Source organism: Musa acuminata, chromosome BXJ3-10 (genome assembly GCF_036884655.1).
Source record: "Musa acuminata AAA Group cultivar baxijiao chromosome BXJ3-10, Cavendish_Baxijiao_AAA, whole genome shotgun sequence".
Taxonomy (NCBI): Eukaryota; Viridiplantae; Streptophyta; class Magnoliopsida; order Zingiberales; family Musaceae; genus Musa; species Musa acuminata.
This window is the reverse complement of record NC_088358.1, coordinates 28,641,452-28,652,475: the sequence shown is the minus strand read 5'-3', so window position 1 is coordinate 28,652,475 and position 11,024 is coordinate 28,641,452. Positions and strand designations below refer to the sequence as shown.

The following is an 11,024-nucleotide window of genomic DNA, read 5'->3' as shown; positions in this document are numbered from 1 at the left end:
CGTCATGAGATCTTATCTTCCCGCAATACACGTACGTTATGTCGCACAGAGAGACATGCATGCAAAGCTTCCAAGGAAAACGATGGCTTAACCGTGCATGGAAGCATCCACTGCTCGTTCCCTCTCCACGTGAAGCTTCAACCCTGGTCCAGGATCCGATACAAGGTCACATGCTGCAGTGGAGGGACTGCGACCTCTCTCTCCCTCTCTCCGCCTTTGCTTCCTTCTCTCTCCTTCGTCCCCCACGCCATTAGCTGGTGCTTAGGTTTCCGAAGAGCCCTCACCAAAAGCTGAATTAAGTGCATTGTTAGTGCTGTCAACAGTAGGTGTCGATTGCTTCGAGGACTGCAATTATACGCTGCGTTTGTGTGCAGAAGAAGAAGAAAGAAAGAATGATCACCAGACGGTATTTAAGAGTACAGCCTTTCGATCTGTGGTTGAAGAAGTGGCTTGAATGAGATTCAATTGCTTGCTGGTGATCCTGGGAACAAGATCGATCGACACACCATGATGTAGCCAGCACAAGTCCATGGCTGCTATCATCCCTGACCAAAATTGTAGCTTTCCAAACCACCATGATGTCTCAATGGAGACAAAAAAGACTAGTGATTCTGCTCGTTCAATTCACCAAAAAAGAAAAAAACAATTTCGAACAACAAAGGCATAAGAAAGTTCACATTAGAAAGGCCTATCGTAACAAACAGGCACTGTTACATTTTGTGAAGATGGGTAATCAGTAGATAAATATACACAAGCAAGTCAGTAGGCAATACTTTCCTTACCAGTTGTTTGATACGTACCACATACAAAGATAATAAACAGCTGAAGAATTGGCAACAGACCGAGATCATCCGCCAAGCTCAAGCAGTGCAATCGTCTGTCCAGTGACCGCACCTGCCGCATTTGAAGCAAGTAGGACGAAAAGACCAAGTGCATTCCTTCATCCGGTGTCCTTCTTTGCCGCACCTGTAGCATTTTTCAGGAGTCGATGCACCTGGACTTCGATCACGTAAATCAAGTCTTTTGATGGGAGAAGATAAACCTACGTTGCTGGATTCACAAACTCTTTTTGGTGACAACAGTGGTGTCTCTAGAACACGTGATACATCGATTAGCATCGGTTCCGGTTCGTCATCAGTTGTTGCTGCTCTACGATCATCAAGTTTTGGTACCCTAGGCTCATTTGCGAAAGAAAAACTTAGCGATGTATTCTGACCCAAGTGACCGTGTCCTCTTCCATCATTCATCTCGAGTGCCACTGGTTTCTCTGGCGTTGCAATCTTGTTCTGTCCCTCAAAGACTTCTTCGTCAGATTGTTTTGCTGGGCTGTCAAGCCACTGTAAGTGATTACACGCTCCTTGACCCTGAGAAAGACAAATCCAGATTGTTTCTCAGCTTCATAAAATGAAGCAAACACAGAAAATAGATATGGATAGAAATCCATGAAAAGCAAAATGTAACCAAGGTATCAGGCATTCATATGTGATTCTGTATGTATGATGACTTCACCAAATAGAACTGCATATTGCCATCCCAAATAATTGTGAAACCATTTTTTGACACCCTGCAAAGAAGTCTATAGGTTGGAAATATAACTGAACACCATATATACCATCTCTGTCATTCAGACTTGAGATTCCTAAAGTTGTTTCTTGCAAAGATAAGTAATTTCAATTTTTTCACCAGTATCAAATCCATGCATGTCCTGATTGGACAAATTGAATTTATAAGTTGGAAGAATAGATAAAGATACCTACAAAATGTACATCAAAAACAAAGAAAAGAAGTTTGATACTCTTACTCTAACTAGTGATGTGGCCCCCTTAATAGCGGTAGAAACTTTAAGGCCGACCTTAAATCGTTAGGATACCACAGGTTGTTGTTGTCTGTTTGGCTGTATATAAGCAGTAGGCTCCATGCATATCAAAATCATATGCATAAAAGATAATGCAAAGGTCCACAACTGACAACTTGAAGGATCCCAATCTGAGATCAAATCCTCCACTAAGAAAAAAATGGAATATAAACTACTGAAAATATTTGTCTGCACTGAGATCATGAATCATGTCCTTAGCTGGTAGTAGTTCATCATATTAATGCTACAAGTAGGGAAAAAAGAAAAAAAAAAAACAGAGAACAAAATCACATGTTCCCTCACACAATTAGAAGCACTAAAACAAGGAATGCATTTGTCTTATCTCAACCAGCACCAAATGGGACATATCATCCAAAAGGATATGAGCTGCCTTGTGCCATGAAATGGAAATCATTAGTATATGTCATATTTCAAATCCACTCTAAAACATATGAAAAACATAATTTAGAGTGAGGAGTTCAATTATTGGTGTTAATTGCAGGGCAAGTCCCAAGTCCCCAGATCTAGCATTGCATTTCAAGCACAAACTCATTGTTTCTGTTTCAGGCCTAGAAAAAACAAAATACAGGCTTGACCACCAGGAAAGAATGATGTATCTTCATATTATTTCCAACTCTGATCAAACAAAACATACAGATGGAAACTGACAAAGAAACAAAACAAGGATCCGAATAGAAGCTCAGTTATAAAAAGATAATTTGGAGTATACGATCATAAAAGAAATTTGATGGATAACATTTGCAACTTATTATGATAAGAAGCATCAACTAGAGACCGAAAGGAGGCAAACAAAAATTTTTTGTTCTCATCATGGCAACACCATTATGCCATTAAGATTAGCAGCCACTACATCATAAGATAGGAAGATGATCAACGATACCATAATAACCAGCATCCATTAACTAAACTAAATATTAAATAAAACCAGAATTGATAAGAAAACGTGGTTCAATCAACAAACAACTTAATTGCTTGGAAATGCAGAAAGATCTTATGTTGCATCTTGTTCATCTTAAACCGACAAAAACCAATCTCTTATGAAAAAGTTGATGATGAACTAATGCAAACCAGAATTACCTTCTTTATCGTGCAGGCAAAATATTTACGACCCGCATTAACCCCATTTTCCATCGTCAAGAGTCTGCATTTCCCAGCGCCACAAGCACACATGGGATATGAAGATTCTGCTACACCATTTTGCTGATACGGCTTGTTTGGGCTTTTCACACCACATTGCTGCTTGACCGGGCTGCTCAGACCATGCTGCCGATTCGGTTTCACCAAACTACCAAATCCACGCTGCTGATTGCAGTCAGCCTCGTCACACCACAAGAAGAAATCACACTTCTCTTCAAACTGAAAGAGTTGCACAAAGGATGGGGAATTGTGAATTAAATTTCACTCAACCTAGAGCCTGTTAATTTAAGAATGTGCTGCAGTTCTTTGGTAAGGTAAATGATAAAAACAATAAGAAAAGCATTACAAGAACTATGGATTCCAACAAAAAACAAAAGAGTATTCGAATCAAACAAAATTCTTGATTTTCTCTACAGCAATTAAGGAAGTCAACATGGTCTTGTCCCTCGCACCCATAATTAATCAAGTGCAAATTATTGGTGAAGAATCTTATTCTTCCTCAATTAAGCACTTCCAATCATTTTTGGATATGAACAAGTGTAGAAATTCAAAGAGAAAAGAACTGTCAACGAGGTGGAATATTCCTTCTCAGTTAATGCAAAACCTCGGCATTTTAAAATCCACTAAAAGCCATAGCTCAACGAGGAAAAGTTATATTTAGGTAAAAGTGAAAATTGACATTTTTTTGCAGCGAATTTTGATGCAAATTTCAAGAAATCAGTTCTATAAAAAAGGCATATCTTGTTGAACAAAACACTCGGAAGGTGCAGTAAAAAGGAACTAATTTTAACATCCAATGCAAACTTAAAGAAAGCAAACCAGATGCAGTTCAGCAAGCAAAGGATTCGAACCAAACTCAGGCAAGTGAGGTTGAAGAACAGAGACAAAAAGCTGGTCCGAAACACATCTTCGAGCATACCTCAAAATACAAGTGAAAGAAAAAGACCCCTTTTTTTAGTGAACAGCGTCCAATAAAAACAAGAGAACTCGCTTCCAGCAAAAGAAGTATGTGATGCAGAGGTTCCAAAATCAAACCGAAACACCCATTTCGAACACGATAATTGCACCGACATAGTGGGAAAAAGCAAACAAGCTAAAAAAACCTCCCACTTACAATCATTCATTCCCTCTAAAAAGAGAAAGAAAATGAAAGAGAAGGAAGGAAGCAACAATCGACCACACCATAGAGGGGCAGCTGTAGAAATGCCTCCCGGGGTTCTTTGCGGTCCTGGACATGAGCACGACGCACGGCCCCCTCCCACAAGGGCACTGCCGCTCGGGGTACACCCGACGCTCGGCCTCGCCGAGGGCAGCGGGGCTCCCCCTCTTACTGGGGCAGTCCCGAGCGAAGTGACCGTCTTGATTGCAAGCGAAGCATTTGTAGCTCCTGGGGCGTTCTTTGACGGGGGTATTCGCGGACGTCACTTCCTCTCCTCCTCCTCCTCCTGCCTCTTCGGGGAACAGCCGCTTCCTCGGTTCCTGAATCCGACCACAGGAGGATCCCACGCTCTCCGACGCCATCTCTTCCTCGATTCCCTCTTGCCTAAAACAAATAATGCATCACATAACACACGCATCTCTTCTTCCTCCCCTTTTGAAGTGGCAATGGAAACAAGATGGAGCTGACATCGAAAGCCACACATGGAGAAAGCGAATTTCTTCCTTTTACTTTTTTCCCTTCTTTTTCGATTATTGTTCTAGCGAAAGATATTACCTTTTTTTAAAGGGTCAAAATATATATTTATCTTTTTTGATTCCTTTCTTTTTATTTATATGCTAGTAAAAAAAAATAAAGGGACAAAATTTCTCATAAAAGATATATTTATTTATTTTTTTATTTTTTATTTATACTTATTATTTAAGAGGTTATAATAGAGTACATCATCGTCGACATGTCTTGCATCCTATGATAAATAACGATGATAATAAGAAGCTCGTTGATGATACAATGTATGGTATTCTTGAGTGACTACAGTGGAACATGGAGGTGCAATGTTTGAAGTATGAAAAGAAAGAGAGGAGAGGTAAAGGTGATAGATAATTCCAATGTAAGATGACGATTTTAACAAGGGAGAGAAAGTGGAAAGGGGAGGCTAGATGACGATAAGAGGAGATGATTACGATGGGTGAAAGGTGATGATTGTTGAGACAAAGGTTTGGGTAATTTTTTTTAAAAAATAAAAAGCATTTAATGAGAATAAATTAAAAAATTTATATTAATAAAAAAAAATTCAAATTTTATTCTTTTAAATATTTTTTTCTTTCAAGGATAAATAATCAAAATTTCAAGAGATTCTAAACCATTAATATTTCATGAATATATATATATATATATATATATATATATATATATATCGCTAAATAAATATCCAATATTGAAGGTGCTAGCTAGTTTATCTAGTAAGCTCAAATCAAACTTTCACCATTTATACTTTATCAAAAAATTTAAATAATTTACTTTGATAAATAAAAAACTTTTTTTATATTAAATCATACCAAATGATAATTTTTAGATGTGGATGAAAAATACATAATTAGATAATTTTTTTTTAAAAAGAGTATGATGATAAGAGAGAAGGGGGAGAATGGACTGACTGTTAATATTTGATAACTGTAATTTTATTATTATACCTTCGAGGATGAAAGGTAGGAACGAAATATAGTGTAGACTATAGAATCATGAAATTATTGTATAACAGATTTTTATATGGTAAATACTCGTCACAATGGTCATTCCAAGTCAACCCATTTGAACACTAATTAATATGTTATCATGTTTTATGGAGTTCTTCGCACAAATGCCAAACGATAAAAGATAGGCACAACTTTGCCGTCAACCGCATCCGACTCCCTGCACGAATCAAAAAGCTATCGGGTCCATATCACGACATCGGCGGATCACGTGCGTCACTAAGTTGGACGACCACATCCACCCAATCGCGTAATATGATTGCACGTGGTATTTTTTTTGTATATATATATATATATACATATATATATACATATATATATATATATACATATATATATATATATAGAGAATGTTTAGTTGTGATATAATTTTTTTTAAGAATGTCAAAATTCTGATTTGATTCAATCAAATTGAATCAGTTCATCGAATTGAATCGATTCATTTAAAATACCTCTATATATATATATATATATATATATACATATGCGCTTCATTTTGATGTCATATTTGAGGGTCTGCTATGCAAACCGATTTAGGGTTTCCGATTGCTCGTCGGCCTTGCGGCTCCGCGGCTGCCGTACGAGTTCTTTTGCCTCCGCGTCCGCGGCCTCGCCCTCGAATTCGGCTACATCTCTTCGTCGATCCAAGAGTGATTCTCGGGGCATCAACCTCACCTAGACTGAGACTTCTCGGTAAAGTCCCTAAACAAGCACTTATTTGCTTATTATTCAGGTCATTTCGTCGCTGGTTAAAGCCTGTCGATACCTGAAATTGATTGGTTGTATTGTCAATCATCAAAGGTCTCAATCAATCCCTGTTAACGTCGATGGCAGGCCAAAACTTTATGGCCCGTTTGAGCTTAATTACGTAAGCCCAAGGGAGAGAAAGGAGAAATTATTAGAAAATGCAAGGGTCGTATAGGATTTATGCAATCATCCCAAGGTAGTGACCATGACAACCACAAAACCCCTTTGTGGGTTATAGGGAAAGTAAAAGTAGAGGCGCTGATACGGATGTGTGAAAGCCATGATTGAGGTGATACGCCCTAGCTAGGTTGATGACTGGGTTAGGAGGCTGGATCAACATCACAAGTCATTTGTCACTTCCTTCATGAGAAATTTGTTATTTATTTAACCATGGACACAAGTTCAGAATGATGGATTTATTAAGGGGAAGGAGAAAACAATCCGTGAGACGCTGAGAATCTGTGACACGGTTTTAGAAGGAAAACTCTAAATCTGCAGCTGAATGTTCTGTATAGCCCAACCTCATTTACTCTGCATTACATCACTAGCCTCATTACATAAGGTTCTCTCATTTGCAACTTTATACTTTTGCCAAAGGAAGTTATTTATGAATTTATTCTTGTTGCTTTTCTTCTCTCTTTTCTTTTTCGTACTGCTTTATGATCACTGAGTCTTCTTTTTTCGGTTTTGTTTCTTTTATGGTGTTTCCTGCAAGATGTCCTATTTGATTGGTCCATCTAGAAATCTATGCTGACATCTCTCGATCACTTTCTACCCACTTCCATCAGTTCCTAAAGCACGTCTGGTGATTTAACCTGTTGAATTTTTAATTTAAATGTATGAATAGCTAAGCTGGTAAAACTTCCTTGCATTGTTTTGCATTCAGAATACTTTGTTTCTCATCTATGAACCCAGGCCCTACCTGTTGAAATTGGCTGAAGTATTGTACTGGGTAGCTGTTTACTCCAAGCCCATCTGATTCTTTTAATGATAATTACCTTTTCAAGAGTTTAGTTCATGTTATACTGGATAACTTTGTGTTTTTTGGATTTTTGTATTTGTCTTCACTGGTTCCTGGAGTATTAGGGTTATACTGAGAAGAACCTAAAAATAGCAAATGTATATGGTTCTGCATTTTTCTTCCTTTCTAAGCCTCTTCATGTCAGTTTCTTATCCTAGAGTTCTGATTGTGACAATGCAAGAGTTTAATTTGATTCACTAAAATGTTGTCACACGACTGATATGTAGAAGACAACTGTGTTTTGGTTTAGGACAGTAGACAGTTGACAGAGTCTGTGGTGATAGCAACATGGTCTTTTGGTAACTAGAGCCACTTGCTCTGCTCGTTCAATAATAGATTCTTGTGCTGTTCAGTGGTACATTCCTACATTGCTTGTTCACAATCAGTAATGAGGATGGTAATTGCAATTTTTCGGATGTAGGTATATGGTGAGTAAAAGTCCCCATTACTGTGAGTCTGCTGCGATTTCAGAAAGCCTGAAAACAGTGCATCAGGAAGGACCCTTCTCAAATTTTGGTTGATATTTTGAACAGGAAATACAAGCCCCTAGTCCAAGTTTCAATGTAACTAGAAATAATTTCTTTCTGTTTAAGAGCTTTGTTGTTGTCACTGTCAGATATGTTTATAGAAAGGGCAACAAGGCTACTAAATATGTTGTCTCTGCAAACTTTACCAGGCTCCACTTCCATTAGCAAGATTCATGGCTATTGGAGATTAGTCTTGTGTTAAACTCCAATTTTTTGGGTGTTACTTGTACTCTTTTCCGTGAGTAATACATAACTCTCTTCTGCAAAGAGAGTTGTTGGATCAAATGTGAGATTTTACAAAGTTGTCATATTAAGCAATGCTTTTTAAGCAGTCAACCATTGTTTCCTACAATGAGATTGTTGTCATGTTCAGGCTACTGGGCTGCCGGAATAAGGTAAGATCATGTCAAAATCTGCCGCTCGGCCTTAGTTTCTGATAGATTTGTTTGTGTCTTTTAGATTGACACAGGATGATACAGTTTGAGGATGCTCTCAGTCAACCTGATATGATGGAACATTGGAAGATGAGAACCCCCATTTGGTTGCCGTCTGTTGTAGTTACTTTGGATGACACTACTATTCTCCATTAATGACTTGAACCAAGCTTTTCTTTAACTGATGTCAGGAACGTTAAAGTATCATTCTTCGCTTCATGTATGCAGTGTGAAGTGTTGTTTTATATAGTATTTATCTTATCTGAAGTGAGAATGAAGCAGTTAACGATTGTCAGCCAAAATATGCATTTGCAGAAACCATGCTTGGATTGTGATCTCTGGTGGGAAAAGGTACTGAAAGTTGGCTTCTAATTTCCATTAGAATTATCTGCAAAATTACAGCACACCGATGAGCTTCTAATTTATTTTCTGTTTGACTGGTTACAGCCGTAAACCAACAGGAAATCTCAATGGGAATTGGGTACACTCTGTGGAGCTGGATGTGAGAACCAGGTACCAAATTTATGACCCATCTGTTATCTTCCTCTATAAGCGAGACGATCTGTTTGTATGAGTTCTTGTACAAGGCATTTTACTTAAAAAAGTAAAATGCCTGACCTTACAATGGTGATTTAGTTTCCATGAAAAGGACAAAGGGTCGGGTAGGGTAGGGTTTGGATTGGATTGGATTAACGAGGTAGCGATGATTGGGAAAAGGACTACGGTCATGTGTCCTACAGACGTCCAGTAATGTTGCACATGCCCACTTAATTGATTCTGATGATAGTTAAACACTAGACAACTCTTAATTGGTTCTTCAATTCAATTAGCTAGCATTAAATTCTGTTCTGGTGGATGCTTTCTCTCAGCTGCTTCGCTTCCTCAATTCTTCTTCCACTTCACAATCTGATCTCTTTTCCTCAGGTTTGATAACTACTCTGAGACCTCTTTAATCCGGTAAGCAGCTCTGCTATTCCAATTTGATGAGGACGAGGTCCTACTAACTTTGGACACACAAGTGCAGAATAAACTACTAACAGGAGCTGCACAAGAACTCAGAGCTGATCATACTATGTATATTTCATGGGATCCAACTTCCAGCACTCTAAAGTCATCGTCTATATCTCATCACAACAAAGAGACATTTAACATGGAGAAGCAGTGATGGGTCGGCTACAGGGAGCAGAACTGCTGCTTTGCCTGCTGATGATGGATGGGTTTGAGATGGTGCAGGCGCCATGTGCGTGTCCTGAAGATCCAGCTGCACGTAAGCCCTCTTCTGCTCATGTGCTCCTCCTTGGAGAAAGATTTGGATTGTAGCTGCAAACTACTTTTTATCAATTGCACCATGTGATCCTTTTGCTAGGGCAGAAGCGTTTGGATACACCCTCTCACTCTTCCAAGCACAAGATTCAGTTGCCCACCACCCCCTCGTTCATGTGGGCATGTCTCCCCTCCCCCTCCCATGCACTGAGATCAGCACCACAAGTTGATGTTTTCTTTAGCTCCCGAAGGACCACTGGCTTCTTGGATCTGGTGACCTCGACGACGCTCCTCGAATGCATGTGATGCAGGCGTGCAACGTTGAGGGCCAATCGATCTCTTCGTCGAAGCAGCCGGTGCAAGTGTTGTGTTGTTGGAGAAGAAAGACTGGAGGCCTCGATGTCTGCTAATGGAGCTACTAAAGAGACTGATGGCCCTGGAGATAGATTATTACATCATCATCATCACCGTGAAGCTAATTAAGAAGACTGTTGGCGATGCACCCCTTAAGGAGGCACCGCCGGTGTTGATTTGATCTCCCAGATGCCTCGTGGTCCTCGGGGACAAAATGTCACCGGTTCTTCTTCATCATTGCCTATTGATTACCGCTGTGGTCCAACCATCCACCAGTTCTTCATCATTTCCACCTTCACGAGGTTCTGCACCCAAGAAAAGTTTGGTCATGGCGATTAGCTTTAGCTTCCTTGGTATAAGAAAGCAAAGAAGCAATTCAAAACTTCTGCCGTAGCATGGGGTTCGAGAAACCTTCGGACGACTCTTTTTAGACACTCAAAAAGGGGCGGGGGCCATTTCCACCTTCACGAGGTTCTCGTCGGAACTAGTTCCTCAGTTCCTTCCCGTACGAAGGAACTAGCCGAGTACTTAAGTGGTAGCAAAGTAAAATGCAGGTAGATAGTTCCGACGAGAACCTCGTGAAGGTGGAAATGGCCCCCGCCCCTTTTTGAGTGTCTAAAAAGAGTCGTCCGAAGGTTTCTCGAACCCCATGCTACGGCAGAAGTTTTGAATTGCTTCTTTGCTTTCTTATACCAAAGAAGCTAAAGCTAATCGCCATGACCAAACTTTTCTTGGGTGCAGAACCTCGTGAAGGTGGAAATGATGAAGAACCGGTGGATGGTTGGACCACAGCGGTAAAAAAAAAAACCCCTTGGTAGAAACTCCCTTCTGCATGCAGGTATTCTGTCATGTCAGCGCTCGCACACATTTGGCACCAGTGGGGGTGGGTACTGGGGAGGAGGAGCACATGCGGTTGAAATCTAAGAGCTTTCTTAAATCCATGGATAAGCATGGGGAGGTGGGGTCTTGGCAGC

The 11,024-nt window shown here is 39.7% G+C and overlaps 1 protein-coding gene and 1 long non-coding RNA gene across 2 annotated transcripts; one reads left to right on the top strand and one right to left on the bottom strand.

Annotated features, from left to right (window-relative positions):
* Positions 1-664: 664 nt before the first annotated feature.
* Positions 665-4,667, bottom strand: LOC135651218 (uncharacterized). Its single transcript, XM_065171134.1, has 3 exons — positions 4,196-4,667; positions 2,954-3,232; positions 665-1,364 (listed from the first exon to the last, which is right to left on the bottom strand). The coding sequence occupies exons 1-3, from the start codon at positions 4,532-4,534 to the stop codon at positions 861-863; spliced, it is 1,122 nt and encodes a 373-aa protein (XP_065027206.1). The 5' UTR covers positions 4,535-4,667; the 3' UTR covers positions 665-860.
* A 1,546-nt stretch (positions 4,668-6,213) lies between these two features.
* On the top strand, positions 6,214-9,984 carry LOC135651503 (uncharacterized). The gene is made up of 5 exons (XR_010501857.1): positions 6,214-6,397; positions 7,894-8,784; positions 8,881-8,946; positions 9,358-9,700; positions 9,800-9,984. It is a non-coding gene; the product is annotated as an uncharacterized LOC135651503 (long non-coding RNA).
* The last annotated feature ends 1,040 nt before the right edge of the window (positions 9,985-11,024 follow it).